Source organism: Penicillium mononematosum (assembly GCF_028829835.1).
Source record: "Penicillium mononematosum strain IBT 11891 chromosome Unknown utg000002l:1.0-8112719.0:1.0-8118358.0, whole genome shotgun sequence".
NCBI lineage: Eukaryota > Fungi > Ascomycota > Eurotiomycetes > Eurotiales > Aspergillaceae > Penicillium > Penicillium mononematosum.
The window spans coordinates 550,724-565,701 of NW_026643272.1; the positions used below are offsets into that span (position 1 = coordinate 550,724).

The window sequence follows — 14,978 nt, forward strand, 5'->3', positions numbered from 1 at the left end:
AGTCGATGAACTATGTGCATCCCGGATTGTGGGGGATTGGAAAATTATGAACGACGACGCGCAAGCCCAGAGGGTATCCTTTGACGACTGAACCCATCCGAGCCAGTTCATAAGGTCTGCACCAGTCGCCCGGAAAGCCATAGGTTGAATCAGGTCTGATATGAGCTTCTTGTCAACTTTCGGTGTGAATGTGGCCTCCATCTTGATGATTAAAGTCAGCATGCGGATAGTTCTCAACTTTATAATGGAGTATGGCTGAACAACCACCGATTCATGCATGCCATTCTGAATAATACGATTCCCGCGGATGGAATCAGCGTAAATTTTTCAGCTGGAACGGGTCCTCATCGCCCGGCTTCTCGAAAGCGATGGATTTCTCCATAAAGAGTTTGAAACCCGGTGCTGCAAACACCTTTTTGTCCAGTACCCAGGTCTGCAGCGTAGCAACGTTGGTACTGGTGATCCAGTAGAGCATAAGCGCAGTTGGCATCCCTTGAACAAAGCTTGCAAAGCCAATATAGCATGTCAATACTATGACAAAGGACCGTAAACCGGTGAAAAGGATATGCTTGTACATCTCGTTTTTTGGAAGAAGTGCGATCTCCTTCCAAGGTATGACTTTCCATCCCATCAGAACGTTCCCCAAGATCGACGCAGTCAGACAAAGTGGCAGCACGCCTGTTGGGTCACCTGCCAGTAAATCTGGGAACCAGAGGGCACCCTCGTTCGCAAGAGTAGGCTCGATAGTTAAATGCAGAGGCTGGGCTGTGGAGGCAGGGTCTTGCGACGACTCGATGAACGACGACAGCCAGGCAATGATGCCGCTATTGTTACCGCTCATCCCGCGCAGACTCTCCATGAGCGCAATAAAAACAGGTATCTGCAGGAAGCCGACTGCTTTATACTTGTTGGATACTCCCCAGCGCTTATGAAGCAGAGCTGTTCGTTTTCTTATATCAAGGAGGGCTTTGCGATGAGATTCAGCACGATTAAAATTCCTGAGGCTCGCAGTAGGAATCTGTTCCGTCTGCTTCTGTGCATATCTCTTCACCCAAGCGCTTAGAATTGGCACTAATTTCTTTTCGCGATGGCGATGGAGTCGAGTGTATAACAGGATCGGCAACCCGACAAACGTACGAATAAGTACGGCCGTTAGAGGAATTGATGCAACCCATGGTAGACATGAAACAGTGTGGACGCCGTGAATAAATGCGGTGGAGCTGTCCAGTGCAAGGCCCACGACGGAGAATGAGGCTGGTCTTGTTGGGTGGAAGTATCGAACTTGCGAGCGAGGCAATTGTATGGCCCACCGCGTTAAGTGTATGGCCTGTGACGAGCGGAGGGCATACATCACTGCTAGCGGGGTGAAAGACAAGATAGAAAATAAAAGATAGCTGGAAAAATTGAGGCTATAGGAACCGCGGAGACGGAAATCGGATATTTGGAGATCATCATGTGACACGTATGAACTTACTTCATTGGCCCAACTGATCAACTTGTTGACAGCAAGAGAAGGGGAACATTTTCTGACTTGTCACAGTTTGACTTCATATTCTCTTACTATGTGTGATTTCTGATGAGGTCTCTTTAAATATTGCCTTTTTACCATGGCCCTCTTATCAAACGCCATTCTGGCCACTCTGGTCCTCACCGCCACGGCTGTCCTGCTTCCGAAGCTGACAGGCGTTCTCCTCGGTCTAGTGTTTCGGGGAGTGGGCTGGCTGATCTGGCGACGAACGCGGTCTCGTCGTGAATTTGTGATCGCGCGGGCGCGATCTGAGGAGGAGGAGTTACGCGCCTCACGGCCGAAGGGTTCAACACTATCGCGGAACGGTGCCGAAGACGAGGACTGGGAGAAGGTGGATAGTTCAGGCACAGGCGGGGTACAGACTACGGCTGGTAGTGGAAGCAGTAGCGGTGCTGGCAATGAAAGTAACCAGAGTCCAGAGGACTGGGATGGCATCATTGGATTCTTCCACCCATTCTGGTATGGCATTCTCTATACATGTTGAAAGATACAACGCTGACTAGGTACTATAGTAATGCCGGCGGAGGTGGCGAACGAGTCTTATGGGAAGCGATACGCGCAACACAGAAGCGCTGGCCGAAGGCAATCTGCGCTATCTACACGGGTGACCATGAAGTCAATAAAGCCACGATGTTGGAGAAGGTGGAGAACCGGTTCAACATTCACCTACATGCGCCTACCGTGGTGCTCCTATACCTGACAACCCGCAAGTATGTTGTTAGTAGCTCATACCCTTACATGACACTGCTGGGACAGTCGCTGGGGTCACTGATTGTTGCCTACGATGCTTTTACGTTGCTTGTACCGGACGTTTTTGTTGACACCATGGGCTATGCTTTCACACTTGCTCTGTGCAAATGGTTTTTCCCGAGAATTCCTGTTGGTGCCTATGTTCATTACCCGACTATATCAACCGACATGCTCGCTTCTCTCGACGACAAGAGCGGGGTGCAAGGGATCAATTCCGGCGCAGGGAAAGGGTGGAAAGGGAAAATCAAGCGTCGGTACTGGGAGATATTTGCCAAGCTATATGGCTGGGTCGGTCGACAGGTCGATGTAGTTATGTGCAACTCGTCCTGGACGGCAGCACATATTCGCACGCTTTGGGGCACCGGTAAGAAAATCAACAACGGCAGCGGCGACGGGAGTCCATCATCGCCGGCGGTGGTGTTTCCCCCAACAGCAGTCACCGAACTGCAATCAAATATTGTCGTTGACACGGGCAGCGAGAAGACTCGCCAGCCTGTTCTACTTTACATCGCACAATTCCGGCCAGAGAAGAATCACCCGCTAGTATTGCGCTCCTTTGCGCGATTCTTACAAGAACGAACAAACAACCCAGCCTACGAAGGGCAGCCCCCTCCGCGTCTTGTACTCATTGGATCCGTCCGCCATTCCAGCCCTGATGAAACCCACATCTACAATCTGCGCCTCCTAGCACATGAACTCCGCATCCGCGATCACACTACATTCTTGTGCGACGCTAGCTGGCCTGTCATGTTGTCACATCTCCGGACCGCCTCGGTTGGCGTCAATGCCATGTGGAACGAGCACTTCGGTATTTGCGTCGTGGAGTACCAAGCCGCTGGTCTTATCTGCGTCACACATGACTCCGGTGGTCCACGTGAAGACATTGTCGTTGATCTAGGGGATGGTGCAACTGGATTCCGAGCTGAAACAGAAGAGCAGTTTGCTGCTTCTTTCGAGGCTGCCCTTGCTCTTCCGGAGGCAGAGAAACTCGCCATGCGGCAGCGGGCTCGTCGCTCAGCCCAACGGTTTACCGAAGAGGAGTTCTCCCGTAAGTGGCTGGATCAAGTACAAAAGCTTGTTATGGCGTCGACGGTTTAGCTTTGTGATATCCCCCATGAAATAGACGAATGGAGTTTCTATTTAGTTTATTATTCGCCTAAACAAGAAGTCAACTCCATGATAACAATCCTTAAAGACAGTACTTAATTCGTAATAATCGTAAAATAGAAATAGACGATGTGACCAAGTCTACGACTTGTGCATAACAAACATCTCAACTAAAGCACCTTAAGGTCTAACCAGAAACAGAAAATGCCTGCAATGCAATGACAATGCGAACACCCTGAACTTCCCCCCTTTAGTCGCTATCACTGGCCTCACCGCCGTCCGAGTCAACTCCATCACCAGTATTTTGAATACCTTCAGCCATGATATACTCGGTTTGCTGAAGAGTCTTCTTAATCTCATTATTGTTGAAGACCAGCTCAGCAGGCTTCTGACCATGCTTATTCCGCACTCGAGGATCGCAGCCAGCCTCACACATCATCTTGATCATGGCTTCGCCCAGTTCTGCATCTTTATCATTGGCGTACCGCACTGCGATGTGCAACGGCGTGTCCTTGTCCAGCCGGGTCAACGGGTCGCATTCGAAGAATTGGATGTCAAACAGCGCATCCATAGTATCATCTAACCAAAAACAAGACAAAAGAGTTAGCTTGCAGGAGAGATAGGCATTAACAAAGTGGCAAAGTAAACACGTACAGCTTCCATACTGGGCACAGACGTGCAATGCGTGGTTTCCCATAGAGTCTGTCACCTCGTTGAAAAATTGAGCCACTTGCTCATTTGTCTTCTCTTCCATTTCGTTCAGCACTTGCTCAATTAGGTGGGGTTGGTCCCGGCGGCAGGCCTCCACGACCAGCTCGCGGGGTGATGCGCCCTAAACCATAGCGGCATTAGCGTTGATAGTTAAGAAAGACCCAGTAGGCAATATTCACCTCGTCAGCCATTTCTGTATATGGGTTCACAGAGTCCGGAATACCCGAGAGTGAAGTCGGGAGTACTGAAATTGTTGCTCAGCCAGCTGTGATGGTACTCGTGGAGCTAGTCGTAACAAGAGTCAGGCGCTTTGTATGGGTATTTTGCTGATCAGAATAGGTCTTCCACAGGGAAATGAAGTAGGATATGTATGTACAAGCTGGGCTGGCGGTTAAACAGGCATTCAAGTTCCTGGCAAATACTACTGGTCATCGGAGTTGTTCCCCAGGCACATCCCACACGCGGGCCGCCCGGATATACAATCTTCCGAATACCGTCTTGATTTAGCCGCGCGCCTAGATCTCTTATCATCGACGGTGATGTTCTGCACCTGACGGGACTACATTGTACAGCTGCTGAGAACCTAACATTCGACCTGGTCTAGCTGCCTGGTGCTTTATTAGTGTTATCCACTGCATCCTCCTGTCAAATCACCAAGATGCTAGTCTGTATGTGTTATCTCCGAGTTGATGCTGTCCAGCGACAGTCCAGAACAGAAACTGACTTCCTCTCTCTAGTCTGCCCGAATTGTAGCAATGCGCTCACCATTTCCAAAGCGGAGTCGAGCACAAGATTCCCAGCGGGTGTGAACCGCTTTGAATGCCGCGTCTGCCCCTACGAAGCCCCGTTGGAGAAGAACTATTTCGAGAAGAAAGATATGAAGCAGAAGGAAGTCGACGATGTATTTGGTGGCAAGGAGGAATTTGCCAATGCTGACAGTGTTGCCAGTAAGCTTTTATGCTATCTTCTCTCAGAAGTGACACGCCCGTCAAGATATACAGGACTGACATACTCTCTTTTTTTTCCCTTACAGCTCAATGCCCCGCCGAAAGCTGCAATGGGGAACGTGCGTACTTCTTCCAGCTGCAGATTCGCAGTGCAGATGAACCGATGACTACATTCTTGAAGGTATGACCCCCTCCTTACGTCTAATGTGAGGTACCCGTGTCTGACAGCTCCCAGTGTACCTCGTGCGGTGCTCGGTGGAGAGAAAATTAGAGTTGGGCGACGAGGCCGGGGACAAGTCACTTGCATTGCTTTTTGCTTTCATTTTGCTTTTACTTTTTGGACTTTACTATAGCGAGGTGCAAATGGCGCATTTATTGAGTGTCTACAATATAGGGGAGGCGTATGGAACTTAAACCTGATACCCAAATTGATCGACGTCACAGTCCAGCGCACAGATTATTTTGCGATCAGCGGACATCCATGGATGGATCTAGCTTTTTATGCATTTTTAATTTTATATCACATGTTATTGTGTAGCTTTGGCTTTGTACTTTTTTTTTCAACTATGACTACAATTGCCCTAGTACAAACGTAGAGCCCGACATTGGCTTCTGCCTGGGAAATACTAAAGAAGAATCTGATCATCGGAGGCCAAAAAAGAAAGAAATTTTCTATGCATGACATTGTTGGTGGGATAAGTTGGCGGTGAGAGTGTTGCCCCTCATCCGCGGGGTTCTCAAAAGACAAAAGTGAGAAAAAAAAGTAAAAAAATGGATCGAGACATCCAATATCGCCACAGTAACACAGTAATTCGTATAGGGCCAAAAGCAGACGGGAAAATGGGCAAGGTAAACAATGCAAACTTGAAGATTCTCACCCAACCGCTCTGCGTTGCTGCCCAGTTCAAGCGTTTAGAGCCACAAAGTGGACTGGGACGGAGCCGATGAAAAAAAAAAAATTCGCACCGAGTGGAGTGCCATGGCAGGACATAACCAGGGAAACGGATGGGTGTTTCAAGCGCGGAAGTAGATAGTACATTGCAAAGTATGAGTAAAGACATATTGTAGCAAGTACATCTACTTCATCCCACCAACCCACTTTGCAAAATCTGCGTACAAGGGTGAGGGTTAGAGCCAATCAGAAGCCCTAACCAAAAGAGGGCTTGACCCCACCTGCTGACTCGCCTCGCTCGCTTGCCCCTCCATATAAGGATTTCCCCTCCTCCCTTCTCCCACAGACTTTTCTTTCTTCCTCTTGTCTGCTACAGTGAGTTTTTCCTGCCCCCCTACTGCTTTTCAGCTCTTCCTCTTTCGACAACTCTTACTGATTACTTTTGCTCAGTACCTCTACGCGTTCTGCCGTAGTCTCTGAGCAAATTTTCCTACAGATTTTTTCTAGTATCTTACAAAGAACTACAAAAAGTTCCAACCGTCATCATGGGGTATGTGACAGTGACTGGGAGTCTCTCACTTTTTCAGGAGATCTGAGACTGACTTTGACCCAACAGTAAAGAAGAGCGTAGCCACATCAACATCGTCGTTATCGGCCACGTCGATTCCGGCAAGTCCACCACCACTGGTCACATGATCTACAAGTGTGGTGGTATTGACCAGCGTACCATCGAGAAGTTCGAGAAGGAGGCTGCTGAGCTCGGAAAGGGTTCCTTCAAGTACGCCTGGGTTCTTGACAAGCTCAAGGCCGAGCGTGAGCGTGGTATCACCATCGATATCGCTCTCTGGAAGTTCCAGACCTCCAAGTATGAGGTCACCGTCATCGGTAAGAGACTTGTCCATTCATCTCTCAGTTGCATAGATGTTAATATATTCCATTACAGATGCCCCCGGTCACCGTGATTTCATCAAGAACATGATCACTGGTACCTCCCAGGCCGATTGCGCTATTCTCATCATCGCCTCCGGCACTGGTGAGTTCGAGGCTGGTATCTCCAAGGATGGCCAGACCCGTGAGCACGCTCTGCTTGCCTTCACCCTCGGTGTCAAGCAGCTCATTGTTGCCCTCAACAAGATGGACACCTGCAAGTGGTCCGAGGAGCGTTACAACGAGATTGTCAAGGAGACCTCCAACTTCATCAAGAAGGTCGGCTACAACCCCAAGTCCGTTCCCTTCGTCCCCATCTCCGGCTTCAACGGCGACAACATGCTTGAGGCCTCCACCAACTGCCCCTGGTACAAGGGTTGGGAGAAGGAGACCAAGGCTGGCAAGTCCACCGGAAAGACCCTCCTCGAGGCCATCGACGCCATCGAGCCCCCCGTCCGTCCCTCCAACAAGCCCCTGCGTCTTCCCCTCCAGGATGTGTACAAGATCTCCGGTATTGGCACAGTTCCCGTCGGTCGTGTCGAGACTGGTATCATTACCCCCGGCATGATCGTCACCTTCGCTCCCGCCAACGTCACCACTGAAGTCAAGTCCGTCGAGATGCACCACCAGCAGCTCAAGGCCGGTAACCCCGGTGACAACGTCGGCTTCAACGTCAAGAACGTCTCCGTCAAGGAGGTTCGCCGTGGTAACGTCGCTTCCGACTCCAAGAACGACCCCGCCGCTGGCTGTGACTCCTTCAACGCCCAGGTCATTGTCCTGAACCACCCCGGTCAGGTCGGCGCTGGATACGCTCCCGTCCTCGATTGCCACACTGCCCACATTGCTTGCAAGTTCGCTGAGCTCCTCGAGAAGATCGATCGCCGTACCGGTAAGGCCACCGAGGCCTCCCCCAAGTTCATCAAGTCCGGTGATGCCGCTATCGTCAAGATGGTTCCCTCCAAGCCCATGTGTGTTGAGGCCTTCACCGACTACCCCCCTCTCGGTCGTTTCGCCGTCCGTGACATGCGCCAGACCGTTGCCGTCGGTGTCATCAAGACCGTTGCTAAGAACGCTGGTGGCGCTGGCAAGGTCACCAAGGCCGCTGCCAAGGCTGGTAAGAAATAAATGATTCTCGGATGATGTTCATTATGCCGTGATGATTTTTTTCTTTTCAAAAACAATTACTGGATCCAGGTAGATTTGCTGCGTAGCTCAAAAATGACTACCCACATTTTTATGACAAGTCTTCTTCTTTCGTAAACTTGTAGACAGAAGTAACAGCGTAGACAATACTCTGTAGAATAGTTGATCAACCCTTTGACAGTGTAATTTCCCACTCATGCTGACTTGTAATTTTTCTGTTGGTTCTTGAGGCTAGCGACGCCCAAGTCCTGTGATACATACATATATGTAGACATGTACATAGTACATGTACCTCGGGTCGTCTCGAAGACGGAACAACATCTCAAAATGTTGTTTCAGGTTCTCTTTTCCTTTCTACTATACATATGTACTCAGCCAGTTTGTTATCCAACTTTAACTTCCTATTCCCATCCGTGTGCATATGTAACCTTAGTAAATGAGATGTTGAGATGGTGTCTGTATTATCCTCGAATCGATTCCAAGCACCACGTTCAAGCTGGAACCCAACTACAGATAATTCCATCCTACATAATACATATGTATAGTGAGTTAACTATCCTAGACTTTCTCTGCCGAATGGACCCCGATTAATCACGAGGCGTCTGATTAGCCGTGAACATATATATGTACTCAGGCCAAGTCTCAATTTCCATTTCAACCTCAACCTTAAACCCATCCCAAAAACCAATCCGATCCAAATATACGAACCTGCGCCCGAGCTATCGTTAAGCTTCTGTGTTTACAATGACAGGGGAAATAGTCGTGGTCCTTGTAGTGTCTCTACAATTTATTCTAGTCCATATTTTCAAGCTATAGACCAAAGGTTAAAATGGCAAATATTGACCAAACACAAGTAAATGACCTATCGTATCTTGGGTATCAAGTTGCAGATACATACATGTAGTATGTATCCCTATGTAACGGCATGCCAACCAAAGATGTATGAATCACTCTTCCTCATACTCTTCAGAATCTTCTTCTTCTTCTTCTTCTTCTTCCTCCTGGGTAGGGGCACGCCTCGAGGACCGTCTAGGCCCTGAGCTCTGCGGCGCCTCGCCATCCTCTGCGCTCCCGTTAACTCGAGCATCACCCACATCGCTAGCACCATCCACCCCATTAGCTCGTACGGGCGCCGGTTCGATCCCAAGACTCCTCCCAAGCTTCCCTTCGAAATCCTCGAGCTCTTCCCTCTGGAACTGGGTCAAGCCCGCATGGTCACCCTGCTCCTTCCCATAAACAGTTCGCACAAGACCCGCCACACCACTAGTCCCAACCTCGATTTTACCCCGCGGGCCAAGGACGTACTCAATCACCTCTTCACCGCCGTCCATCTCTCGCGTCTTGATAATGTATCCCTCCTTGCATAGCCGCTGAAGCAGTTTATCCGTGCGGTCGACCGGCGTAGCAATCTCAGCGTTTGTACGCGACAGGTACCGGTCAAGTTTCTGTTCAGCCAGCGAACCACCATTCAGCACAATCACCGCTATAATGAAACTGTACAGACCCGTGTATGTGCTTTCAGTGTAGAGGGAGGGTGCTTTAGTTGGAATAAGGATATCGGGAGAACGGTATGGAAGCGGCAAAGTGCTAGTAACGATCCAGGACTTATTAGCCGAGGAAGGCTTTTCAGTTTTCTGCGCAGCTGTTGTACGGAATGTCAGTAGTGAATACTTGAAAATAGCGTGTGTCTGCAACAAAGAAACGCAAGACGGAATCCCACTCACCTCGTCGCTGGGTAATGGTGACTTTCTCTCGTGCCGGTAACTCGGTCATCTCCATACCAAAGCGCTGTCTCATTTCCCACTGCGCCTGGTCGAAAACTAGCTTGAATTGCCGTGAGCCCTGCTCACCCAGCACCTTGGCGCTGATGTCGTTGCGACGGATCGGGAGCCGCGAATACTCGCTTGCTATGGCGAGCCGCACCAATTTCTTGACCATTCCATCGGTGCTGGTTGGTGCGCTTGGACCGTCATCGTCGCTGTCTGGTGCGGGTGATGAGTCGGTTTCTTCGCTTTGTCTTCTGCGCTGACGTGCGCTTGGGGTTGTCTCGGTCTCGGATGCTGCGTTGGCCTAGGGATTGAGGTTAGTTGGTGGGTAAACTGAGTGGATTCGAGTTTGCGTACACGTCTTTTGCGACTTGATAGCATTTTGATTATGTATGTAGGTATGATGGTGAATTGCAGGTTTGGGGAGACGCGACGCGATAGAACGATTTTACCCCATCGGGGCTGGTCTGTGCGTGGCCCTTATCAATGGTTCTTTGTTTCCGCAAATGGATTTGAAGTCTTCTTATTTTTGGGGTTTCTTTCTTTGCATCTACTACATAGAGAATGTGTTTATTAAATCCAATAAATTAGCGTCGAGGTACAACATACATCGATAGACCTAGAAAAAGCGAACTAAATACAACGGGGACAAAGCAGTACACACAGAGCAGTGATGAGGTATTATTTTCTCTAAAAGAAAAAGAACAAAAAGGAAAAAGGAACGCTCCAAAAGGCCAAAGAGATCTAAAATCAGTGGCTGTTCTTCTCATTGACAACCTCCTTCGCTTCCTCCTTCTTACTTTGGAGGAAAGCGTTCACCCAAGCTAGCGATTCCTGCGACAGAACCAAGCTGGTAGTGATGACAGCCTTGCCTGAAGCAAAGGCACCATCGCCACCGCACTTTTTGTACTCGGAGCCATAGATATCGGTGACATGGTGCTTGACATCGCCGACGACGCGGACGGGCAGAGAGGCACTGTTGTAGATGGAGCCGCGCAGCTTCTGGGTGTCCTCCCTGAAGATGGGGAAGCGGGCGTCAATTTGGCTCAGACCCTTATCACCGAGGGAGTCGGCACGGGCTATGTAAGGAGCGACATAGCTGTAGGGAGTGGAGAAGTAGGGTAGAACAGGTTTGGCAAGACGGTTGTAGCCCTGGTCGGCGTATTCGAGGGACTTGGCTCCGTAGGGGTTGCCCTTGTAGTAGGAGATGGAATCAGAGATGATGGGATAGGAAGTCAGATGCTAGATTTAGGAATGTCTAGTTAGTATGGGCTGATTCTGACTTCTAGTTCTGCGTTTTGGTGTTGGGCTGTAGTGGGGTTATACTTACGTCAAGGAACTGAGAGTAGTGCTTCTCGCCGTTGACAACTGGTTCACCCATTTCGGCTTCTGCGTGAGGCATAAAGATAGTAAACTGAGCAGAATGTAGTATAATAAGAATTAAGAAAGGAAAAAAAGAGAAGGAGGGAGGAATGAATTGGGTTGTATAGAAAAAAAAGGGTTTTCACATGTGATTGCGCTGTCATTATGCAATGGGTCCTACCGCAATCGCATCATTTGTGCAATACATCGTATTCTTGGCTGGTTATTTTGGCTATTTTACATAGTTCTCTTCTTTTTTTGCTATCTTTTCTTTTGGGAAAAAAGGTTCAATGGCCTCAGATTCCAAGTGATCCCCCCCACGCCAATGCACCATTGACTTTGGGCATTCTGCCAAACTGTCAGAGCAATGAATCCCTATTGCTAATTATAGCTAGTATACTAGTATCGAATATACTTGTTTCAATTGCAAAAATCTTGAAAAATACCATAAATGAACTTTGAATTTTTTGATAAGCTGCTTTCGCATGTGATTGCGGGTCTGATGCAAAAACGCCGTGTGGTTCCACTTGGATGATCTCTATCAATGACCTATTCTATCTCTCATCTCATACAGCTTCCAAGGTTGCCATTCCCTATTATATTCCATTCTTCCAAAGGTTCGATATTCCCCAGAATATATTCCAGATGAGGGGGTTGAGTTTGCAAGATAAACCTTGTTTCTCACCCGTTTCACCGTTATTCGTTGGACAAGCCTGCTTATCTGCACCCTATTATAAAACCGCCCAGACGGCCGCAAATGGCTGATCGGGGCTTGCCAGAATATGAGTTATGCTTCGGCTTCTACTCCGTTATGTGAGTCTAGCCCATCTGCACGTACATTAGCGATGCTAGTCATGTACCCACTCATTGGCCTGAGCGTCGGCCCCTCGAACCGCCCCTTGTACTCTCGGGAATACGTAACAGCTTCCGGTCCAAATGTAGTAGGAAAACCAAAGGTCCTAGCCGGATTGGAGATCATTCTCCCCCGGGCATGCGACGGGCGAAGTGATTCGTCGCAGATACATCCGAATCTCGGCGTTTGATGTGACTTTACGAAACGGTTGCGTTCGATAGCAATAGAGTACTATCCATGGATGGTCATACTATATTCATCAGTGCAGGTGGTTTATGTGAGGGATTGAAGGCACCTTGGTACTTCATACATATCCAGATATTGGGTTCAAATGTTCCTTCCTATTGCGGCGAAAGGAATGCGGAAATGATAATGTATTCGGCACGACTATCAGGGTAAGCCGAAAAAAGAGCCCTGGAGGTGGCCAGGTTTTCCAACCTTGTAGCCGGCACATGAAAAACTGAATATGGCGACTGGACTAGATCTGTCATGAGCATTGAGATTCGGAACTGGAGGGCTAGATTTTTTTTTCCCGACCCCAACCTTCCGTCTTTTTTTCCTTTTAACTTAGGTGAATGTGATTGCGGCGATCGACTGGAAGCCCACTCAATTAAGCTACTATGCAGATCACTGTATACCGTGGGTCTTGACCAGCAACGGTTGTCTCAATAATATCTACAATGTACAATCTCCGCCCCTTCTACTCCTGTAAAATTTCCCCAGAATACCTGCCCAAAATCTATACCGTATTTGACCTCTCGTTGCATTTGAAGCCATTGGGATATTCTATAGTGGAAAATACCGTCCTCATTTCAGACTGCGGCAAGCCACTAGCTTTGTACTTTTTCACGTACAATCGGGTCCTTGCGAGATGCTAAATCTTCAGGTGGCGGCTGGAAGGTGGAATCTTGGTTTATAGCCTCATGAAAATCTAGCGTCGCGGAGGCCCGTGATCCGCTATTGAGCGCGAAGGTATCCATTTCACATGCGAAACTGAGGTGTCATTTACAACATAGCGTTGGCGCCCTCTCGACATATCAAGGATTAAATTGTGTTGCCTTGATAGATCAATTGGCCCAGGTGATGGTCACATGAAATCAGGTTATTTTTTTCCTGTTTATCTGTGATAAACTGTGCTAGAAACCAATATTCTCGAAGCGCTTTGCCCTTAGCTTGGCAGTTACCCACATCGGTCTTAAAAGAGTACCACGTCAATATATGTGCCAAGGGAATCAGCTGTCGGAGATGATATCACGCATTAGTGGGTGTATTTCGTGGTTGCGTTGTTTAGATCGCACAATCGCACCACCTGTAGCTCCGAGTTTCACATATTCTTGATACTATCATATGATTTATGTTAAAGCCAATCAAAACCAGAATTGCACAGCTATGCACTCCGTGCATAATGTTAGTACTTTCTCACGGCTTATTGTTTGGTCAACCTCTACTTCTTACATGGATACATCATACTATTTTTCGAGAAAGATTAGAGCAGACTGACTGTATTTAGAATGGATCTCTGCTGGGAACAAAAAGAAAGAAAATCATATGCATAACTAGGACAGAAAAACAGGAGAGCAGATCAGACCTACCCAGATGCTCACAAGATAACATCTCCCATCTACGGCAGTTATTATCTGCCTCTTCAAAGAACCGAAGGGATCTCGCAAGTAGCAAGGCATTGCAGTGGACTTGTCAAGTTGATCATCCCACCGCTATGTCAAGGAAACAAAGAATCTCGCATGCGTTGCGACAGTTCCCTAATAGCTGAGGTAGAGCGTGATCGGCCGCGGCGGGCTGGAGGGCTGCTATCTCGCCGCGCTCCTTCAGCAAGGCACGTGAAATCCAATGGAGCGGAATCATTGCATGCATGGTCCCAGCGAAGATAGGAAAAATCATCACTGGCAGCACCAGGGCGATCGTTTGATAGAGACATATTCCAAGGATCGACAGGATCCTCCCGGGCAGTCGTGTGCGATGGCATTTTGAGAATAACGTCAAAGGGCCCAACAATGAAAGAATCTTGCTGGAGAATAGACTTCCAAAGATGCCAGAAGCTCGTGTCAACCATGTGTCGGCCTGCATTCGCACGGAGCCGCCAAGAACACGGGAATTTGTTAGTCTTGATTCTCACCTCTGCAACCTGGAAGGGCGGGACCGGAACCTTGTGGAGGAATCTCTCGGGCAGATCGGCTATGCTCTCGAACTCGCTCTGGATCTGCATCCATTTTTCCTGGTATTGTTCTTCGAAGAACTCCGTCCACTGTGGGTTTACGCCGCTGTCAGCTAGCCCCGCGGACATCTCCCAGATAAAATATTCAGCGTTAACCCACTTGTCGATACTGACCGATGTCCTTTGAAGTGAAGCAGTGTCGCGGCACACGTTGCAGTGCATCATAACACGAGGCTCGGCTCGCACGGCGACCATGGGCATGTTGTAGTGTCGATGGACCTCGTTGTCCATCCATTCCTCCTGGAGTCTTCGCGGACGGTTTTCAGAGGAATGGCCATGGTTGCAGAAAAAAGATGGCTGGTGATGGATTGCCTTGCAAGATTTGGATGTGCTACGCTGGGTGCTTGGACAGTTGATTGAAATAATAGCTCAGTCGCGACCAAATGATGTGGGCTGAAAATGATGGGGCTTACGGTTTATATGGATGCTGTATATGGATTGCATCCACCGTAAATGAAAGGTCATTGAGGCCGTGGAGACTATGAAGACAATGAAGATAAAGAATGCGTTTCTCTTACCTCGAAGAGTACATCGAAAATATCGTTCAAAGGCCATTGTCCCCTTGTTTACTAGCGGAGCAAGACCATAATGTGTCAGTTGTCTAGTGGAACCTTGGAATCGAACGAGGCTCTTTGTTTGGATTGTATACCCTGTGGATGAGAATACTCAACCCTGTCAAAGCTGCAATGTCAGTGAGATATCAGCACGAGCACCAATGCTACATATGCTAGACAAAAGTTCAAGGTTTGATTCTGCCAG

The 14,978-nt window shown here is 48.6% G+C and overlaps 9 protein-coding genes across 9 annotated transcripts; 4 read left to right on the forward strand and 5 right to left on the reverse strand.

Moving 5' to 3' along the window:
- Window positions 1–313: 313 nt before the first annotated feature.
- On the reverse strand, window positions 314–859 carry N7519_001941 (putative mitochondrial export translocase Oxa2; the record flags this gene model as incomplete). Its single annotated transcript, XM_057288719.1, has 1 exon — window positions 314–859. One exon carries the CDS (start codon window positions 857–859, stop codon window positions 314–316), a length of 546 nt encoding a protein of 181 aa, XP_057149921.1.
- A 748-nt stretch (window positions 860–1,607) lies between these two features.
- N7519_001942 (alpha-1,2-mannosyltransferase ALG11) lies at window positions 1,608–3,376 on the forward strand (the record flags this gene model as incomplete). Its single annotated transcript, XM_057288720.1, has 2 exons — window positions 1,608–1,987; window positions 2,041–3,376. 2 exons carry the CDS (start codon window positions 1,608–1,610, stop codon window positions 3,374–3,376), a joined length of 1,716 nt encoding a protein of 571 aa, XP_057149922.1.
- A 259-nt stretch (window positions 3,377–3,635) lies between these two features.
- Window positions 3,636–4,287, reverse strand: N7519_001943 (ankyrin repeat-containing protein ANK1; the record flags this gene model as incomplete). Its single annotated transcript, XM_057288721.1, has 3 exons — window positions 3,636–3,964; window positions 4,040–4,217; window positions 4,276–4,287. 3 exons carry the CDS (start codon window positions 4,285–4,287, stop codon window positions 3,636–3,638), a joined length of 519 nt encoding a protein of 172 aa, XP_057149923.1.
- Window positions 4,288–4,466: 179 nt separating this feature from the next.
- On the forward strand, window positions 4,467–4,700 carry N7519_001944 (uncharacterized protein; the record flags this gene model as incomplete). The annotated part of the gene is given in 2 exon segments (XM_057288722.1): window positions 4,467–4,591; window positions 4,604–4,700. The coding sequence occupies 2 exon segments, from the start codon at window positions 4,467–4,469 to the stop codon at window positions 4,698–4,700; spliced, it is 222 nt and encodes a 73-aa protein (XP_057149924.1).
- Window positions 4,701–4,754: 54 nt separating this feature from the next.
- N7519_001945 (DNA-directed RNA polymerase III core subunit RPC11) lies at window positions 4,755–5,314 on the forward strand (the record flags this gene model as incomplete). Its single annotated transcript, XM_057288723.1, has 4 exons — window positions 4,755–4,764; window positions 4,834–5,043; window positions 5,130–5,224; window positions 5,279–5,314. The coding sequence occupies 4 exons, from the start codon at window positions 4,755–4,757 to the stop codon at window positions 5,312–5,314; spliced, it is 351 nt and encodes a 116-aa protein (XP_057149925.1).
- A 1,166-nt stretch (window positions 5,315–6,480) lies between these two features.
- N7519_001946 (translation elongation factor EF-1 alpha) lies at window positions 6,481–7,987 on the forward strand (the record flags this gene model as incomplete). The annotated part of the gene is made up of 3 exons (XM_057288724.1): window positions 6,481–6,485; window positions 6,552–6,820; window positions 6,879–7,987. 3 exons carry the CDS (start codon window positions 6,481–6,483, stop codon window positions 7,985–7,987), a joined length of 1,383 nt encoding a protein of 460 aa, XP_057149926.1.
- A 965-nt stretch (window positions 7,988–8,952) lies between these two features.
- On the reverse strand, window positions 8,953–10,152 carry N7519_001947 (MAGE domain-containing protein; the record flags this gene model as incomplete). Its single annotated transcript, XM_057288725.1, has 3 exons — window positions 8,953–9,647; window positions 9,730–10,075; window positions 10,129–10,152. The coding sequence occupies 3 exons, from the start codon at window positions 10,150–10,152 to the stop codon at window positions 8,953–8,955; spliced, it is 1,065 nt and encodes a 354-aa protein (XP_057149927.1).
- A 369-nt stretch (window positions 10,153–10,521) lies between these two features.
- N7519_001948 (putative pathogenesis associated protein Cap20) lies at window positions 10,522–11,175 on the reverse strand (the record flags this gene model as incomplete). The annotated part of the gene is made up of 2 exons (XM_057288726.1): window positions 11,102–11,175; window positions 10,522–11,013 (listed from the first exon to the last, which is right to left on the reverse strand). Exons 1-2 carry the CDS (start codon window positions 11,171–11,173, stop codon window positions 10,522–10,524), a joined length of 564 nt encoding a protein of 187 aa, XP_057149928.1. The 5' UTR covers window positions 11,174–11,175.
- Window positions 11,176–13,706: 2,531 nt separating this feature from the next.
- Window positions 13,707–14,420, reverse strand: N7519_001949 (uncharacterized protein; the record flags this gene model as incomplete). The annotated part of the gene is made up of 1 exon (XM_057288727.1): window positions 13,707–14,420. One exon carries the CDS (start codon window positions 14,418–14,420, stop codon window positions 13,707–13,709), a length of 714 nt encoding a protein of 237 aa, XP_057149929.1.
- Window positions 14,421–14,978: the final 558 nt, after the last annotated feature.